At 35.5% G+C, this 17,340-nt stretch overlaps 4 protein-coding genes across 5 annotated transcripts; 1 reads left to right on the top strand and 3 right to left on the bottom strand.

The window, feature by feature from the left end:
* The first annotated feature begins 1,473 nt into the window (after positions 1–1,473).
* Positions 1,474–2,997, top strand: LOC106100134 (inducible metalloproteinase inhibitor protein-like). The gene is made up of 4 exons (XM_013278877.1): positions 1,474–1,746; positions 2,079–2,282; positions 2,678–2,695; positions 2,909–2,997. The coding sequence occupies exons 1-4, from the start codon at positions 1,584–1,586 to the stop codon at positions 2,944–2,946; spliced, it is 423 nt and encodes a 140-aa protein (XP_013134331.1). The 5' UTR covers positions 1,474–1,583; the 3' UTR covers positions 2,947–2,997.
* A 91-nt stretch (positions 2,998–3,088) lies between these two features.
* On the bottom strand, positions 3,089–4,545 carry LOC106100135 (venom peptide SjAPI-like). Its single transcript, XM_013278878.1, has 3 exons — positions 4,465–4,545; positions 3,348–3,533; positions 3,089–3,256 (listed from the first exon to the last, which is right to left on the bottom strand). The coding sequence occupies exons 1-3, from the start codon at positions 4,529–4,531 to the stop codon at positions 3,234–3,236; spliced, it is 276 nt and encodes a 91-aa protein (XP_013134332.1). The 5' UTR covers positions 4,532–4,545; the 3' UTR covers positions 3,089–3,233.
* A 477-nt stretch (positions 4,546–5,022) lies between these two features.
* LOC106100228 (fibrillin-2-like) lies at positions 5,023–14,788 on the bottom strand. Of its 2 annotated transcripts, XM_013279017.1 has the most exons (17): positions 14,154–14,788; positions 12,871–13,077; positions 12,420–12,614; positions 12,024–12,236; positions 11,434–11,628; positions 10,783–11,007; positions 10,295–10,480; positions 9,967–10,191; positions 9,399–9,581; positions 8,815–9,030; positions 8,251–8,445; positions 7,754–7,960; positions 7,080–7,277; positions 6,600–6,815; positions 6,024–6,215; positions 5,533–5,754; positions 5,023–5,174 (listed from the first exon to the last, which is right to left on the bottom strand). In XM_013279017.1, the coding sequence occupies exons 1-17, from the start codon at positions 14,206–14,208 to the stop codon at positions 5,077–5,079; spliced, it is 3,228 nt and encodes a 1,075-aa protein (XP_013134471.1). In that variant the 5' UTR covers positions 14,209–14,788; the 3' UTR covers positions 5,023–5,076. The 2 variants fall into 2 exon arrangements, with proteins under 2 accessions (XP_013134471.1, XP_013134472.1); XM_013279018.1 differs by lacking the exon at positions 9,967–10,191.
* Positions 14,789–14,870: 82 nt separating this feature from the next.
* On the bottom strand, positions 14,871–16,867 carry LOC106100093 (mucin-5AC-like). Its single transcript, XM_013278828.1, has 2 exons — positions 16,816–16,867; positions 14,871–16,697 (listed from the first exon to the last, which is right to left on the bottom strand). Exons 1-2 carry the CDS (start codon positions 16,865–16,867, stop codon positions 14,920–14,922), a joined length of 1,830 nt encoding a protein of 609 aa, XP_013134282.1. The 3' UTR covers positions 14,871–14,919.
* Between the last annotated feature and the right edge of the window lie 473 nt (positions 16,868–17,340).

The following is a 17,340-nucleotide window of genomic DNA, read 5'->3' as shown; positions in this document are numbered from 1 at the left end:
TATCTTCTAGGTTATATGTTAGTACATGTGAAATTGCGCTAAGTACAATGTATTTCATATAAACGTTCAAGTCATAGTTGTTTATTTTGAGTTTTCATCTATACGGGGGTACCGGGTGGTCCATATTAAACTAACGAAGTTAGCGGGCGACAGCTCGTTGATTATAAAATATAGCCTATGTTACTCACAGATAAATTACCTTTCTGATGGTGAAAGAATTTTTAAAATCGGCCAAGTAGTTTTTGAGTTACTTCAATACAAAAATACAAAGTTTTCCTCTTTATGATATTAGTACAGATTTACTTTTATTGCTCATAGTGTTTTACCTTATATTTTCAAAAGGCAATTTTGCAAATCTGACTGAAACACTCTGTAAAAAATAAAGGCGCTTATCCAACGGTTACGACGCATGTTATCTTGTAGCCATGCTTTACTTTAGATTTAACTAAATGCCATATATCAATTCGTAATTCCTATGCAGACAAGGGTAGAAAATCCCTAGCTTTGAAGCGAAGTGATTTCACAGCCATCAGACACCATACTTCCCTCGTAAATGTTGACACAGGTAACAACTATAATCAAAATAAATAAATAAATAACAAATAAATAGAATTTTCATTGCCACAAAAAAGCTAATACAAAAAAAGAGAGAGAAATATGGCAAAAGGTGGCAAGCTCAGCTAATGCAGGGACGGCGCAGGCCGTTACTGCGCTGGTTTTCAGCTGGCCCCTTTACACATGAGTATTAACACATAAGTCTTATAACGTATAAGGTGGAATAACTTTATTAACACCTAGCATTATTAGTTTACTATCTTACTTACTAGTTTTACTATCAGCAACAACACATCGTAAACTAGATTAAGTTACCATATCAACGTTTTTTATTAATTTTAAAATAATAAATCAAGTAGAACAACACGTTCTATACATTAAACTACATATTACGATCTAAGAGAAGCTATATAAGTCACGTTTCGTCCTGTGTTAATGTTTCTTGAAAATGCTGCTTCGTAATTGTTTTTTAATTCTTTGCATATGTCTATTTTTACACACTGCAATCGCTTCAGGTAAACTTGTCTTTAAATTATAATTATAAATTAGCAACATCAGTAACCAAGCTACAATTATCAGAATCGTTCCAAAGTATTACGCGTCACTAAACTTGCTACTAGTATAGATAAGGCATAGGACAAGTTGTCAAATATACTCTGTAACTAATAATTAGTTATGGACTACATTTATGTCAAATATACTATGTAACTAATAATTAGTTATGGACTACATTTAACTCATCTCAGTGTCTACTTATACAACACAAAGAGCTTGAACCAGATCAATAAATTTTTAATTACTTAATAAATACTGTATGGTGTACTGTGGACTACTTTGAAAGAAGAAGTGAAAATTGAGCTAAAGTCCGCTATATACAGCTGAACAGTTCGACTTTTCTGTTAAAACAGAACTAAGCGTCTGAACCGGAATTGATTACCAAAAACAAGTAACAGAATAAGCGTTGATATTATAATAATTTACTTTTTGTTACAGCAAAACTGAGGTGTCGTAAGAATGAAGTTCTCGTAATGAACCCGACGCCGTGCGCCGACCGCGTCTGTCCTCGAAGTCTGAAAGCGCTGCGTGAAGGCTGCATCACTCATGCCAATATCAAGCTGCCACCTAAATGCGTCTGCAGGTTTAACTACAGCCGCGACCGACGGGGGAGGTGCATTCCCACACATTCTTGCCGTAATTACTACATTAAAACTAAGTATTTAGTTTATAATAGCAATTAATAATAGTTTCCAATTATAACGATCCAGGCACATGTTTAATTAAAAAAAAAACAAAAGTGAGTAGCCTACGAGTTCCTCCAGACTATCCTCTACATCTATGCCAAATTTCATCGAAATCCGTTTATTAGTTTAGACTACAAACTCTAACAAACATCCATCCATCTAAACTTTCGCATTTAAAAAAACATATGGTAGGATACGTTGACATTTTAATATGATTTCATCTGTGTGACCAATCCTTGGTCAATTTTTGGCCAAAGATTTTCAAAATTTTACTATTCTCAGCTCCTATCGCATGCGGGCACAATGAGATATTCGACGCATGCCCACCTCTGTGCCCCAGTGATGACTGCAGTCAAGCAACGCCATCAGGCAGATGCCCAATCATTGGCCGCATAGGTATCGTGGTGCAGTGCAAACCTCAGTGCCGCTGCGCCTACCATTACTGGCGTAAGGACAACATCTGCGTGCCTTACGAACAATGCAATAGTTGGTATTTTTAATAGTGTTAGTAAACATAGATACTATAGTATACAACAAAGATTTTTTGTTAAGAAATTTTATAGACTTCAAACTACTTTAATTATATTACCCACTAGCTGATGCTCGCGACGCCGTCGCCGTAAAATAAAAAAATAAAAATTATGGCTTACATACTCACTAATCACGTAGCTTTTTAATGTTGAAAAACTTTATGAAATCAGCCCAGTAGTTTTTTAGTTATTTCAATACCTTTAAAAATCTTTCTTCTTTATTGTATTAAGATTTCTTTATTATTTAAGATTACACATAAAACCTTTCTATATTCCGTCAGTAGTAATCATCATGTAGTCATCATCATTCCGTTAAATACCTTTTTCTAAACTTTTTTTTTTGTATTTCAGTAACACCTATTATAAGAGGTAAGACTTAATTTTAATGCAATTTAAAAAGTGTTGACCAAAATTATCTTATAACCTGAGACAGTGCCATGTTTATTTTACTTAAATGGATAAGTCTAATTAAAACTATTCACTATTAACTAAACTTGTGTAATATATGTTTTTGTTAATAAATTTATTTATATATCCGTGTATTTATGATTTATACGATATAATTTTTATAATCATTTTCAGAACCACGTTCGTGTAATGCTACTACGGAGAATATTTAAACTTTTGTAATCTTTGTGTTAATTTACAATACAAACAATAAACTATTTTGCGTAATAATTTATTGAGTTTTTGATAGAAGTATTTAGTCTGTAGAGGTTATTTTTATTAGCATAATTTATGGTTAAAACAAAACAAAGAAAGTATATACGTGTCGGTATCACGCTCATTACCAGAGAATCCAGAGATACCAATTTTATTCACAGCAGTTTTATCAGAAATAATTGGATTTTTTTTAAACAGTAGTCTTGAGATGTCAGTCCATTTAGGAAATTCAATAAGTATATTATTAACTGCTGCGTGCTTGGTGATCTATAAAAAAGAATTACTTATTTAAGATAATGAATAATGTAATAATGAAAAAATATAAGACTGTAAAATATGAATTTGTTTTCTTACTAACCACAGTCTTCGGATGAGATACAACTGTTATTATTATCTCTATAAAATCCGTTTTTACAAACGCATTTAACTCTGCAAAATTCAAGGCTATCTTTCGTACATTCGGAGTTTCGAGTTAGACAAGTTTTCTCCGCACAAGGAGACATGCAGTCCAACATTTCGTTCGCTTTAATGCATCTCATAGGATCTAAAAAAGAGATACAGGTAAAAGAATAGTAAATACATTTTCTGTTATTATACCTTTGTATGATATAATCTTTATTCAGCGAGTCTACAACTTCATAATTCACTCTCAAGAACATGACATCTCACATGTTTTATTAATGTTTTGCCAGTGCGAATATAACGTCACCTTTATTTATTCATAATATAGATCAGTAGGCGATAATAAAAATAAAAACAATAAACAGTCGATTGTTATATTCCTTGTTACAACAAATGAAATAATAAACAGTTTTATCTAATTAAATTCATTATAATTCACTGTTTATTTCCTTATTTACGTATTTTAATTATGTCACGGATTAAAGGCCGTAAAGATGGTATATTTACTACAATTAAATATCTGACGAAATAGAGAAACTAAATGTAATTAAACATTGACCATTCAAGTCATCATCTCCCAGACCTCCTACTCAAGTAGGGTCGGTCCACCAGGATTCCATCGTTCAGATTAATCCTTTATATTAATTTTATATCGATAATCCCTTTTTAATCGATTAATTAATCTCCCTTCCACATTCTTTTTGAACGATCACCTTTCACGCAATCCATCCATCTCTTACCGGTTACACCTCTACAGTACCGGTAGAGGTAGTCTTTTTTTGGATTTCGGTATGAGGCGGAAATACAAAAAATATAGTCACAAAAAATCTCTGATGGCCCTCTGCTGTAATTTTAGGGTCCCGGGACCTCCAATAAAACGTTCCGGTACTCTCTGCACTGAGCTTTTGCTCGATCCCCGAGGAAAACCGGCAGAGATAGGCTAGTGGCCGACCTCTCTCGATACATCCACACTCATGCCTTCCACTTACATTCTAGTATGCAGTAAAAATTATCTTTATTTTTCAGAAACTGGATGCACAAATAATTGCAAAAAATACATGATAATTACTAACCTGCCAAGCTATATTTCACGAGCAACAAAATTGTGCAGAATAAAACAAAACTCATATTAATACGCATGTTGTTAGCTTCGATCGCAAACAACTAATGCGATATTTTCCTCATTAATTAACTTTATATGTATGTTTACTTAGTAACACCATTAGTTTATTTTAGTAGATATGACTTCCGTAGTGCACTCGTAATGGCATTTTCTACCAAATTTTAACAGTTTCCGCCGGGTAACGTTATCTTGAGTTTCTCAAATTTCCTTTTATGTGTTCGCAAAATGGAAACAGTGTACAACCAAAATTGTTTAAATTTCGGTCGTGTTTCGAACAATGTTCATTATAATAAAATTATAAAGTAAGTTCTTCTACATAAATATTTAAATGGAAATGCATATTAGACAGTTTTGCAGGTTTTTTTTCCTAGAAAATACCGACAACGACGGCCGGTGATGGTTACTCTACATTAGGGAAGACTGAAAAGACCTAAGCTGTCAAAGAATAAAACGTTTATCAAATGAAAACATCAATTTAAATGCAAATATTTTATTGACTAAATGACTGCGTTATGTGTACTCTTTGTCAATTTCTAATATCATCGCCAATGACTGCTTGATCTCACGGTGGAACCTCAACAAACTGCCAATAATCTAATTCAAATTCAACAGGATAACTCTCGGTATCTGGCTTAGAATCCGGTATGTAACATCCGTTTCCTGCAGATAAAAAAATATATTTAAACAACTTATTTTCGTCTAAAAACATTAGAACCGTTTTCTTTAATAATTAACTCGCAATTCAAAGTAAAACATAAAATTCCTATTTATCGTGCATTCACGAATTATCACTCTTTGTTTTGAATAGGCATTTGCAGCTTCATTGGGCTTGATGTGGCTAAGTGCAAATTGCGCTAACCCTAAATCTCTCTTTAGAGTAACTAGAGGGCTACCTCAGAACCCTCGGCTCAGTTACTTCGTTTTTATTACCGGAATAGACAAAATAACTCTATTCCCCACACAGTTAAGTCGTCTCCATCTAAGACTAATTTGAATAGTAGCATTTTTTAAACCTTACCAGGAGTATAATCGGGAAAGTCTCCAAATTCTGGACATTCTCCTAGAGGTATACAAGTTGAATTCAGATCCTTTCTAAGATATCCTTCTTTACACGCACATCCCGGCTGGCCTTCCTCTTCAGGGTTACATCTGTAGTCTACATCAAGCGACTTACAAATTTCCGGTGGACATGACTTTTTCTTTGCTTTGTACTCTTCATTAGGACCGGTACATTTTTTATCTGCAAAGTTAATTCTAATGATTAAAAAAACACGCACAGCTACCGCATTAGTTTGTAAAATGCCAATTAGTTTAAACGCCAATAGTCTGATGGGTTTGAGACACACTTTGGGTCGCTGCGCCAACGCAGAAAGTATGGTAAGTAAGCAACTAAAAAAAAAAAATCTACCGATCTTTAAAATAAAAATCTGTTTTTGGCTTCGCATAGTTCGCATAATGCAGTTGTGACACAAGTGTTATCATTATTATGTTATTAAAAAGAATATGTACCACACAAATTGCTCGTGACACAATATCCGTCCGGGTTTCTGTAGTATCCGTCGTTGCATACGCATTTGTTCTCGCAGACTTCAGCAGTGACGTTCGGACATACATAACGTAAGTAACGGCCTATGCAAGTCCTGGGCCTCGGACAAGATTTGACGCATTTCAGGCTTTCGTTAGGCTTGGTACACTTTTTATCTGGAAATTAAAAAAGGAGTAAATCGATAGGTCAATCGAAGCCAAGGTATTAATTAAAGAAATAATAATATTTATTACTAGCTATTGCTCGCGACTTCATCTCCGTATAATTAAAAAATAGTAAAAGATATAGCCTATGTTCCTCACAGATAAATTACCTTTCTAATGGTCAAGATTTTTTTAAAACAGCCCAGTAGTAGTTTTTGAGTGAATTCAATACATACAAAAATACAAAAACATAATTCTTTCCCTTTTATGATATTAGTACAGATGATAAAAAGACTATTGGCTTGTTCTACAACGAAACCTGCGCAGAATTTTAACTCCTTTGCACTCAAATTAATCATTTTTCAAATACGAATCGATAATGTTTCCTATACTTACTATAGTCTGGTGAATTAGCAAGTTCTGGACATTGATTCATTGGAATGCAGGTCGAATTTAAAGACAATCTTAAATAACCTCCCTTACACACGCACCCCGGCACACCTTTGTCTTTAGGATCACAGGCATATCTTGATACAATGGACATGCATATGTCAGGTGCACAATCTCTTTTATTATCTGTATAGACCTCATAAGGACCAGAGCATTTCTTATCTAAAATTATAATGAAACACGATAATTTATTATTGACTAGCTGTTGCTTGCGACATCGTCAGCGTCTTATTTAAAAAAAAACATGAGTAGCTTGAATGTTCCTCCAGACTATCCTCTACATCTATACCAAATTTCATCGAAATCCCTTTACCAGTTTTGGCTACAAACTCTAGCAAACATCCATCCATCTAAAGTTTCGTACTTAGAATATTATTATTAAAGTGTGATTGCTAAAGATTATCTTTGAAGTGTCGATTGACTTACCACATAATTGACTGGTAACACAAAAACCATCAGAATTTCTATAAAATCCTTTGTTGCAAGCACATTGCTGTTTACAAGGCGCGGATGCATTGACGAGACAGTGGAAAGTCTTATTTTTGTTATCACAAGTGTTTAAAGGAGGACATGCTCTTACACACTGTGAACTTTCATTTGGAAGAGTGCAATTTAGAGGAGTTGCTGTAAGAGTATAGAAGAATAATTAATAGAATAAGGAAACACGTGTATTTTCAACGATTTTTTTTAATAACATAGGATTCTGGGAGGGCCTTGGGCGAATATATCGGTAATGTTTTAGATTGCAAAATAAACTAGCTGTTCCCATGCGCCTAAACTTATAAACATTTCATTTTATTGTTCACATTTGTCAAATTATCAATTGCAAATGTCAAAATGACATGACATTATGTCAAACCATGACAACCTTGCTTCCTTGATGTTGGCAACAACTTATGGTCTCTTTCCCACGTTAGGGTTTTTATCCAAAATATTCACCCCTAAGTTTAACGTGAAAATATATAGCCTAAATCGTGAAGTAAGTGTAGGGCATTTTATTAAAAAAAGAGTTATTCGAAAATATGATGCGATTGCTGAGATCTTAGGCAACAAAGAAGTGTGTGTTTACGCTTTATTATATTAAGTACAGATCGACTTACTATTTGTAGAGTTTGCTGAACACTGCTCCGACGGTATACAAGTCGAGTTAATATTTAATCTTAAATAGCCAGGCTTGCAGACGCAACCCGGCTGCCCTTTCTCTTCTGGGTCACATCTATATAAAGCCAATTTAGATTGACAAGTTTGGGGAGGACATTTCTTTTTATCCGCCTTGTAAACTTCGTTTGGTCCGGTACAGTTTTTGTCTGAAAAAAAAATTACGATTGTTATTTTATTCATGGTTAAGACTTCAAAATTAAGGGCCTGTCCCACCTCTGGCTGATAGAGGCTCAGATAGCTTGATAGTCACTGTCAGATATAATACCTAAATCCGATATTTCCATCACATATTTTATACGTTGGATATTTACAAAAGTTGTGCGACAGGCCCTTAAAGTAGTCTAGTAATAGATACTCATTTGTAAAAAAGATATGAAATTCGTCAATTTCTTTTAAATGTTTTTAAATTTTGAAACTTATTCAGTGTTTCTTTTACCACAGAGTGCGCTTGTTACGCAGAATCCGTCTTCATTTCTATAATACCCATCATCACAGATACATTTGTGTTGGCAGATCTCAGTCTTGTTCTGGAGACAATTGGTGAATACGCCACGGTTCCTGCACATTTTCGGCGGGGGACACGACTTCACACATTTTAAACTCTCGTTCGGTAAAGTGCATTTAGTTTTATCTGAAAATCGATAATTTTATTTACTACCTGGTGCTCGCGACTTTACCCGCGTGTCTTTTTATTCAAATATATTCTATGCTATTGATAACGTAGCTTTTTAATAGTGAAAGAATTTTTAAAATCGGCCCAGAAGTTTTTAAGTCATTTCAATACATACAAAAATACATTCTTTCCACTTTATAATATTAGTATAGGTGTAACGTTCCTGTTTTCTTTATATTACCACAAAATATAAAATTTCCAACGTAATTTTTTTTTTACACCTTGTACTATATCATTGTATCGAAATGTCTTATCAAAAATTTTCAAATGGGGCATTTATGTAAAAAGCAATGTTGAGGAAAAAAAATGATGTATTTCGAATCTTACTATAATCAGGCGATCCTTTTAACTCTGGACACTCTTTAGTCGGGATGCAAGTTGAATTCAAATTCAATCTCAAAAATCCCGGCTTGCACGCGCAGCCCGGCTGGCCCTTGTCTTTAGAGTCACATTTGTACCTTGCAATAATAGACCGACATATCTCAGGTGGACACGATTTTTTGTCTGATTTGTACTCCTCGTTAGGACCTGTACATTTCTTATCTGAAAAACGTAAGTAACGTAAAGATAAAAATTACAAGCTAACAACATTAAGGAAGCAAGGTTGCCATGGTAACGGTAAGTGTTTTGACATTTGACATTTGCAATTAAAAATTGTGAACAATAAAATAAACTTTTTATAATTTGATGCGGATAAAGCCTTACGGGAATAGCTCGTATAAAGTAAGAGTCGAGTAACATTACTATCCTATGTTTCGTGTTCTTCCTGGCTATTGTACAATATAATATACAAATAATACCATTACGAATACTATCTCTTATATCTTCTCTTATATATCCAGGTGGCCGCTTGCTCAAAGCAAAATTGCATGACTATGTTAATTGGAATTTAAGTTAGCGTTATACGTTACCACATAAATTACTCGTGACACAAAATCCATCGGGATTTCTATAGTATCCGTCGTCACAGACACACTCGTTCTTGCAGGCCTCAGTTGTATTGAAACATTTGTAACGTAAGAAGCGACCTGCGCATGTCCTTGGTCGAGGGCACGACGTTACACATTTCAGACTCTCGTGAGGCTTAGTGCAATCTGGAAATTTTATACATTTAACTTGTCTGTTAGTGTAATTGTTGCAATCAGATTCATAAAGTTCATCTTAATGTAGACTTACTTTCAAATATTTACAATTAATGTCGCTCAAATTGATCAATTAACGACTGTGAGTGCGTAAAAGGAAACCTTAATTTAGGGTATAACTAGCTTTCGCCCGCGACTATGTCCGCGTAGAGTTAAAAAAACGAAAAACAAAAGTGAGTCGCCTATGTGTTCTTCACGACTTTCCTCTACATCTATACCAAATTTCATCGAAATCCGATCATCTGTTTGGGCTACAAACTCTAACATCCATTGATCCATCTAAACTTTAGTATTTATAATATTAGTATGATAGTAAGATTAATGTGGATACACTTACTAGGTAGATTATTACCCGGTGCGTTAGCTAATTCAGGGCACTGGTTCGCCGAAATACAGGTTGAGTTTTCATTCAGTCTCAAAAAGCCTGATTTACAGACGCAACCTGGTTGACCTTGCTCCTTTGGATCGCACGCGAATTTTGATACTATAGAACTACATAGATCTGATGGGCATTTCTTTTTGTCCGGCTTATATTCCGCATTTGGGTCGTTGCATTTCTTATCTAAAAATTAACACAGCTACAGTTTATCTTCAACTCCTTAACTATAAGAGTAAAGTTCCCACAAAAAACTGTATTCTTATTGAAAGTTGGTGTTACACGTTACCACACAAATCACTTGTGACACAAAATCCTTCCGGGTTTCTATAGTATCCGTCGTCACAGACGCACTCGTTCTTGCAGGCCTCAGTTGTATTGAAACATTTGTAACGTAAGAAACGACCTATACATGTCCTTGGTCGAGGGCATGATTTGACACATTGCAAACTCTCGTGAGGCTTGCTGCAATTATCTAAAAAAGTTAAACACTTTATTAGTTTGATGGCCTAACTATCTAAGTCATATAGTATTTCACATCATTGCGTACCCAAACCTTTGACAACTATTGTGTAGTCGCGCTTTGATTCCTGTGCTTATATGGAGGTGCGCACACTAAGCCATTTTAGTTGGACAACTAAGCAGTTGAAAGTACTACGTAACAATCGACTATCACACAACTATTGTGCGATAGTTTAGTCAAAGGTGTTACCGCTCTTAGTATGATCATCATAGTAGGCTATTCATAAACAAATAATGTAATGTGAATATACTTACTAGGGGGTTTATTACCCGGTGCGTTAACCATTTCAGGGCACTGGTTCGTTGGAATACATGTGGAGTTTTCATTCAGTCTTAAAAAGCCTGATTTACAGACGCATCCTGGCTGACCTTGCTCGTTTGGATTGCACGCGAATTTCGATACGATGGACCTACATAAATCTGATGGGCATTTCTTTTTGTCCGGTTTATATTCTGCATTCGGGTCGTTGCATTTCTTATCTAAAATTGTTAAAGCAAAATTTGTTTCTCTTATTAATCTTAGAAAGTATGAGAATATAGTTACTAGGGAAGATATAATCTATAAAAGGTATTAATAGCTTAGTTGTCTCTATCAATTCGGAATCAAATCCACTCGATGAAAATATAACGATAACAGCTAGTTAACTAGACTAATAAAATGCTGAGCAATCCATTTACACACTTTTTTTTTGTAATAAAAATATTAGTAGATTTTTAATAATTTACTAACATTTCCATTAACCATTCCAGCTAAGCTCTAGGCTTGTGGTAGGGTATGGTTCACGACAGTAGTCGAATTGCGAGATTCGAACCCTCGACCACAAGATCGGTAGTCAGTACCCAAACACCATTAGGATATTGGCGCTTAAAATGGTAACAAATAATGTCAATATATACTCCACTTACCACATAGATTGTTCGTGACACAAAATCCATCAGAATTCTTATAGAATCCTTTGTCGCAAGCACATTGATAATTACAAGGTGCAGATTTATTGACGAGGCAATGGTAAGTTGCATTGCGATTGTCGCAAGTCGGTAATGGCGGACATGGTCTGACGCACTGTAAACTTTCGTTGGGACGAGTGCAGTTCGCAGCGTCTGTAATAGAAAGACAAGTAGTTTGAAATCAAGGCAACGTTCCTTGGTCACTCAACCAACAAAAACATGATCAGTCAAACAATATTTGTAGATACTTTTTCTAGTAGTGAAGTGTTAGAGAGTACAGGACATAAGACCTGATAATATTCAAGTACTGCAGACAGATCGCCGCCACTTAATAACTTGATAAATTAATTAAAGCCTTTGTTACTCACTGATAAATTTCTGTTCTAATGGTGAAAGAATTTTTCAAATCGGCCCAGTGGTTTTTGAGTTATTTCAATACATATAAAAATACAAATCTTTCCTCTTTATAATAGTATAGATAGATAGATGAAAAGGATTAGAAAGATGATACATCAAGTACAAATTACAATTTATTTCAGTTGACTTACTCTTAATGTTTGGGCATTTCTCATAAGGTACACAGCGATCTCCGTCCCTCCAATAGTTCTCCTTGCATCTACAAGATGGGCGACACTGCAATGGTATTCCGATCCGGCCAATAAAATGACATGTACCGTCTGGTGTGGCTCTAGTACAGTTATCACTGGGGCATACTGGACACGCTTCGAACTGTTCATTGGGTCCAGGACATTTGAACGAAGCTGTGTAAAGCAAAACAAATCCTATCAGAGACAGCTAAATCATACGGGACTCTGGAACTTAAATGTTGCAAATATAAGGCTTATTTAAGTTAGATCTACTTTAAGACTTAGGACCTGACGACTAGCAACATACAACAGAAGTCTACACGTCTATGTTATTTATCTTTTTTATGCAATACTTACGACATTCTCTAGTCGGCACACAAGTTCTGTTCTGCAGGCGCCTGTAGTTATTCCTGCAGGTGCATTTAGCCGGTGGACAGACATCTTGCGAGGCAGTCAGACATGCGCGGGCCTCCTTGTCGCATGTGGGACAGTACTCACACTTCACAGAAGGACAATTATTGAAAATCTCATTGTCACCGCAAGTCACATTCTCTGAAATTTAATAGTATCATCACTACCGTAGATATTCTCATCATCAGTTCGCAATAATCAACGTATCGATTCCCCCCTCCCCTAAATGTCTTTACCGTTAATGCTATAAAAATTGGCCATTAAAATAGCTACAAATACGAGTAAAAAAGTAATATAATGGTCACTACACGATTAAATAATTATCCATTTGTTTTTAATTTAATCACGACAAAAAATGTATGTACAATGCTAGTCTTTTGTTTTTTATATATCTAACCTTTTCTTCCAGATGTTGTGTTTTCTAAACCATTAGGGGACACATTGTCTGTTGTAACTTCCTTCGGCTTACCGGCTTCTACTTCTGTTGAAGCTTGTTCGGGTGCACAATGGCTTGTTTCTTCTTCATAAGTTTCGTTAGTATACACGAAGCTGTACACTGCATCGGAAACATCTTCGCTTCGGACGACTGCATAGTTCTGATATTCTGAAATGTGATATAGCTCAGTTTACTGGAGAAATTGTACAGTAAGAATTGTTAGAGAAATGTAGGAAGAAAAGTAACGAAATATTTTTTTTTAAATAGATAACTACTGAAATGGCGAAAGCTTAGTATGACGTAGATAAAACATAGATAACAAAGTCTCATAGTATTGCAGTCTCATAGTATTATGTATTGCAGATAAAATTGAAACATTTTTTTAAAAAGATGTGCGTGTTTTGTTGAGATATATAATATTTACACAGCTGCTTATATCTGCTTTCGGCTGAAGTTTATAAACATAAATAGCTTAACTAATTTAAGTCATTACAGCTGGGGAAATGTTTGTTTTGACAAACAGGGGTCCTTTGAATTTTTTAAAGCATGAATTTAAAAAAAACTCATGATACGAAAATATGGTAATTATCTGAAAGTAATGTATATGTAAATATACAAAGATTTAATTTATATCGTCGAATTATCTCTTCATAGTAGGATGGTCCATAAAATATACTTATAGCGCAAATTACAACAAGAAACCTTAATTTTAAAGTAATCTAAAAGAATAGTTTTCCTTATGGGTTGAAAAATATCAGAGGCTATCATGAAGTGGCTTCCTTTAAAGCAGTCAAACTGGTATATTTTTAAAAACCCATTGCTTTACTCAATGACTAAATTCTAATTGTGTTTCTGTTATGCAAACAATGCATGTAAAGCCTTTTTTCCCAGTTTTCGAGAATGAGAAAGATTACTACAATCTATTTGTAAACGTAAGGTAGTGGGGAATACAAAAATAAACACAAATTTGAATGAATGGACATTACATAAAGTATAAAATAATTTATTTTAATAACGACGTCTAACACCGTTTATTGCTGTGCATATCTTTCAACATTTTTGTTCTTTTCAGTCATAACAAATCTGTATGTACGAGATAAAAAAGTTAAAACATCTTCTTCTTTTTAATAATGCAACTTATGTTAAAGATAATTTAAATGGAAATTAATTGTCAATTAAATTGATGAACAAAAAAACCCGGCACAAGTCTATTGTTAATATTATGATAAAATAAATTTATTCACCTGCGCCCGTTCCGAGGAATATGTAACTGATGATAAGTAATAAAAACTTAACCATAGCGATATGACGAACACCGTCTGCCGCCGATTAAACTTGCTCGTGGAGTTTTATAGCGATTTATTAATACCTATACGTAAAAACGTGTACACTGGATACGTAGAACACATGAATAAATATTATCTTACAATTTTCTTATATTAATTTTATTTTTGCGTAGTTAAATTTTTTTGGTTTTATCATGACGAATTCAAATGAACAAAATTGTAACAAAGCATTTATTTATCACATTTTACATACTGATTCGGTGTGGTAATGAAATTTATTTATAACAAGCTGTTGCTCTGGACTTTGTCAACGTTTTCTGAAATTTTGGAAATACTGTTGGTAATGAAATTTATCCACAGCCCATTGACATCCGCAATGCCCAGGGAACCGCAGATGCCTTGCCAGCTTTAAAAGGAAAAGTGAGGACTTTTCTTAAAGATCCCTAAGTTGTAACTGCTTAGAAATACCGCTGTTGACTGAATATTCCACAAAAGCTGGAATGGCAATAGGTTACTAAAAAAAATTTCTCACTGGTGAATGCTTCTGATATACTCTCTTAAATTGCATAAAAATATTTAGGTGCAAAATACGCCTGCGTTTAATTACATTAAAATGGTGTATCAAATAAAGATTTGTCAAGTATAAGGATGTACCAAGCATTAAAAATTTAGGTTGAATTTCGTGAAATGTTTATTAAATCAGCGAATTAAAAGTACAATAATTTTAATTTCTCCAACGACGTTCTTTATAACATGAACATCGTAATAAAATTGGCTTAGTTGTAGTAGTTGCAACGCTGGATGTTTCTGAATTTGTAGTGTAAGTTTCTGTCCCCTCAGAAGGTTCAGTCGTAGGGTCTTCTGTTGCCTCGGAAGCTCCAGTAGTAGATGCTTCTGTGACTTCGGAAGCTTCAGTCGTTGGTGTCTCTGTAGCCTCAGAAGCTTCAGTCGTAGGTTCTGATGTTGCCTCAGAAGATTCAGTCGTAGGTGCTTCTGTTGCCTCAGAAAGTTCGGTCGTTGGTTCTTCTGTTGCCTCAGAAGCTGCAGTCGTTGGTGCATTTGTTGCCTCGGAAGCTCCAGAAGTGGGTGCTTCTGTTGCTTCGGAAGCTCCAGTAGTAGGTGCTTCTGTTGCCTCAGTACCTTCAGATGTAGGTGCATCTGTTGCCTCAGAAGCTTCAGTCGTTGGTGCTTCTGTTGCCTCGGAAGCCTCGGTACCTTCAGTTGTAGGTGCTTCAGTTGCCTCAGAAGCTTCAGTCGTAGGTGCTTCAGTTGCTTCGGAAGCTCCAGTCGTAGGTGCTTCTGATGCTTCGGAAGCTCCTGTAGTAGGTGCTTCTGTCGCTTCGGAAGCCTCAGTACCTTCAGATGTAGGTGCATCTGTTGCCTCAGAAGCTTCAGTCGTTGGTGCTTCTGTTGCCTCGGAAGCCTCAGTACCTTCAGTTGTAGGTGCTTCTGTTTCTTCAGAAGCTTCAGTCGTATGTGCATCTGTTGCCTCAGAAGCCTCAGAAGCTTCAGTCGTAGGTGCTTCTGTTGCCTCAGAAGCCTCTGAAGCTTCAGTCGTAGGTGCTTCTGTTTCTTCGGAAGCTCCAGTCGTAGGTGCTTCTGTTGCTTCGGAAGCCTCAGTCGTAGGTGTATCTGTTGCCTCAGAAGCTTCAGTCGTTGGTGCTTCTGTTGCTTCGGAAGCTCCAGTCGTTGGTGCTTCTGTTGCCTCAGAAGCCTCAGTACCTTCAGTTGTAGGTTCCTCTGTTTCCTCAGAAGCTTTAGTCGTTGGAGCGTCTGTTACCCCAGAATCCTCAGTACCTTCAGTCGTAGGAGCTTCTGTTGCCTCCGAGCCATCAGTAGCTTCAGTTGTGGGAGCTTCTGTTGCCTCGGAACCTTCAGTAGTCTCAGTCGTAGGTGTTACTGTTGCTTCGGAAGCTCCATTAGCTTCAGTTGTAGGTGCTTCCGTTGCATCGGGCCCTTCAGTCGTAGGTGCTTCTGTTGCCTCAGAAGCTGCAGTAGTTTCAGTTGTAGGTGCTACTGTTGCCTCAGAAGCTCCAGTAGTTCCAGTTGTAGGTGCTTCCGTTGCATCGGAACCTTCAGTCGTTGTTGGTGCCTCGGTTGCCGTCGAACCTTCAGAAGCCGTAGAAGCTGCAGTACCTTCAGTGGTAGGACTACTAGTATCAGCGATTTCAGGCGTATTGCTTGTAGGTGTTATAGACGTCCAAGGGGTATTTGGTAGTTCAGTTGTTGATGGTACAGTGATTCCAGATGTTTCCGAATTAGTTATAGTAGTAAGTGTAGACGAAGATGGTTTATGTACAGAAGCGATTATTCCACCACTAATAACGCTGCCTATGTTTGTTAGCTTATCTTTTAAGCTTGAAATCTTAGCTCCTATAATTCCGAGTGGTCCCCGACTACCTTCTCTTCCTATAGACAAACCAGCAGATCCACTTATGGTCAGGACGCCGGCATATGCTGAAAAGCAAATACATAATGTATAATTTTCATTGTTTTTTTTTACTTATAATGTTAATACATTGACATTACTCAGTTTAGTGCTTGTACAACATAAAATCAAAAAGTAAGCTTGATGATATATAAAGTTGTAAGTATAATAATTTTGAAATACATTTCTTACCGGTATTCAATAAACACGATATTGATATTATTAGTACTATCCGCTTCGACATTTTTACGTAAAAATGGTATCGTCTACATTTAACACAACTTTTATACATTATTAGCGTTATTTTATTTACGCTAATTAAGTATTATCCGGTTATAATTATTATCTTTTACACTTAGTATATGTATTTTCTAGGGTATCATAATTTATTTCATTCCTAACAATGTTAAACGGTTCTGTTTTTAGAATTAACGATAGTAAAATGTAGTCAATATTTTTATAAATTCTAATGATTAAATAAATGATTTCATTTTTTTTGTTATTTTTTTATACTTGTAGCACGAATAATCGAGGTAGGAGAAAGAGAGAGAGAGAGTCCAAGGCGTAAAATGTCCAGTGGTAATATACTTGCTTGGCGAGTTCACAAGGGCCTGTCCCACCACTGCCTGATAGAGGTTCAGATAGCTTAAAAATGACGTCACTGTCAGATAAGGTAACAAAATCCGATATTTCCATCACATATTTCACACGTTGGAT

Source organism: Papilio polytes, unplaced genomic scaffold (assembly GCF_000836215.1).
Source record: "Papilio polytes unplaced genomic scaffold, Ppol_1.0 DF824069.1, whole genome shotgun sequence".
NCBI classification, from domain to species: domain Eukaryota; kingdom Metazoa; phylum Arthropoda; class Insecta; order Lepidoptera; family Papilionidae; genus Papilio; species Papilio polytes.
This window is presented reverse-complemented; position numbering and strand designations above follow the sequence as displayed.

Coding starts and splice junctions, on each gene's coding strand:
- LOC106100134 (XM_013278877.1), top strand. CDS start 1,584: ATGAACCCGACGCCGTGCGCCGACCGCGTCTGTCCTCGAAGTCTGAAA. Junction 1,747..2,078: donor CATTCCCACACATTCTTGCC/GTAATTACTACA, acceptor TACTATTCTCAG/CTCCTATCGCATGCGGGCAC.
- LOC106100135 (XM_013278878.1), bottom strand. CDS start 4,531: ATGCGTATTAATATGAGTTTTGTTTTATTCTGCACAATTTTGTTGCTC. Junction 3,534..4,464: donor CGTGAAATATAGCTTGGCAG/GTTAGTAATTAT, acceptor TCTCTTTTTTAG/ATCCTATGAGATGCATTAAA. Junction 3,257..3,347: donor TATCTCATCCGAAGACTGTG/GTTAGTAAGAAA, acceptor TCTTTTTTATAG/ATCACCAAGCACGCAGCAGT.
- LOC106100228 (XM_013279017.1), bottom strand. CDS start 14,208: ATGGTTAAGTTTTTATTACTTATCATCAGTTACATATTCCTCGGAACG. Junction 8,446..8,814: donor AAAAGGATCGCCTGATTATA/GTAAGATTCGAA, acceptor ATCGATTTTCAG/ATAAAACTAAATGCACTTTA. Junction 6,216..6,599: donor TGCTAATTCACCAGACTATA/GTAAGTATAGGA, acceptor TTTAATTTCCAG/ATAAAAAGTGTACCAAGCCT.
- LOC106100093 (XM_013278828.1), bottom strand. CDS start 16,867: ATGTCGAAGCGGATAGTACTAATAATATCAATATCGTGTTTATTGAAT. Junction 16,698..16,815: donor ATCGTGTTTATTGAATACCG/GTAAGAAATGTA, acceptor TAACATTATAAG/TAAAAAAAAACAATGAAAAT.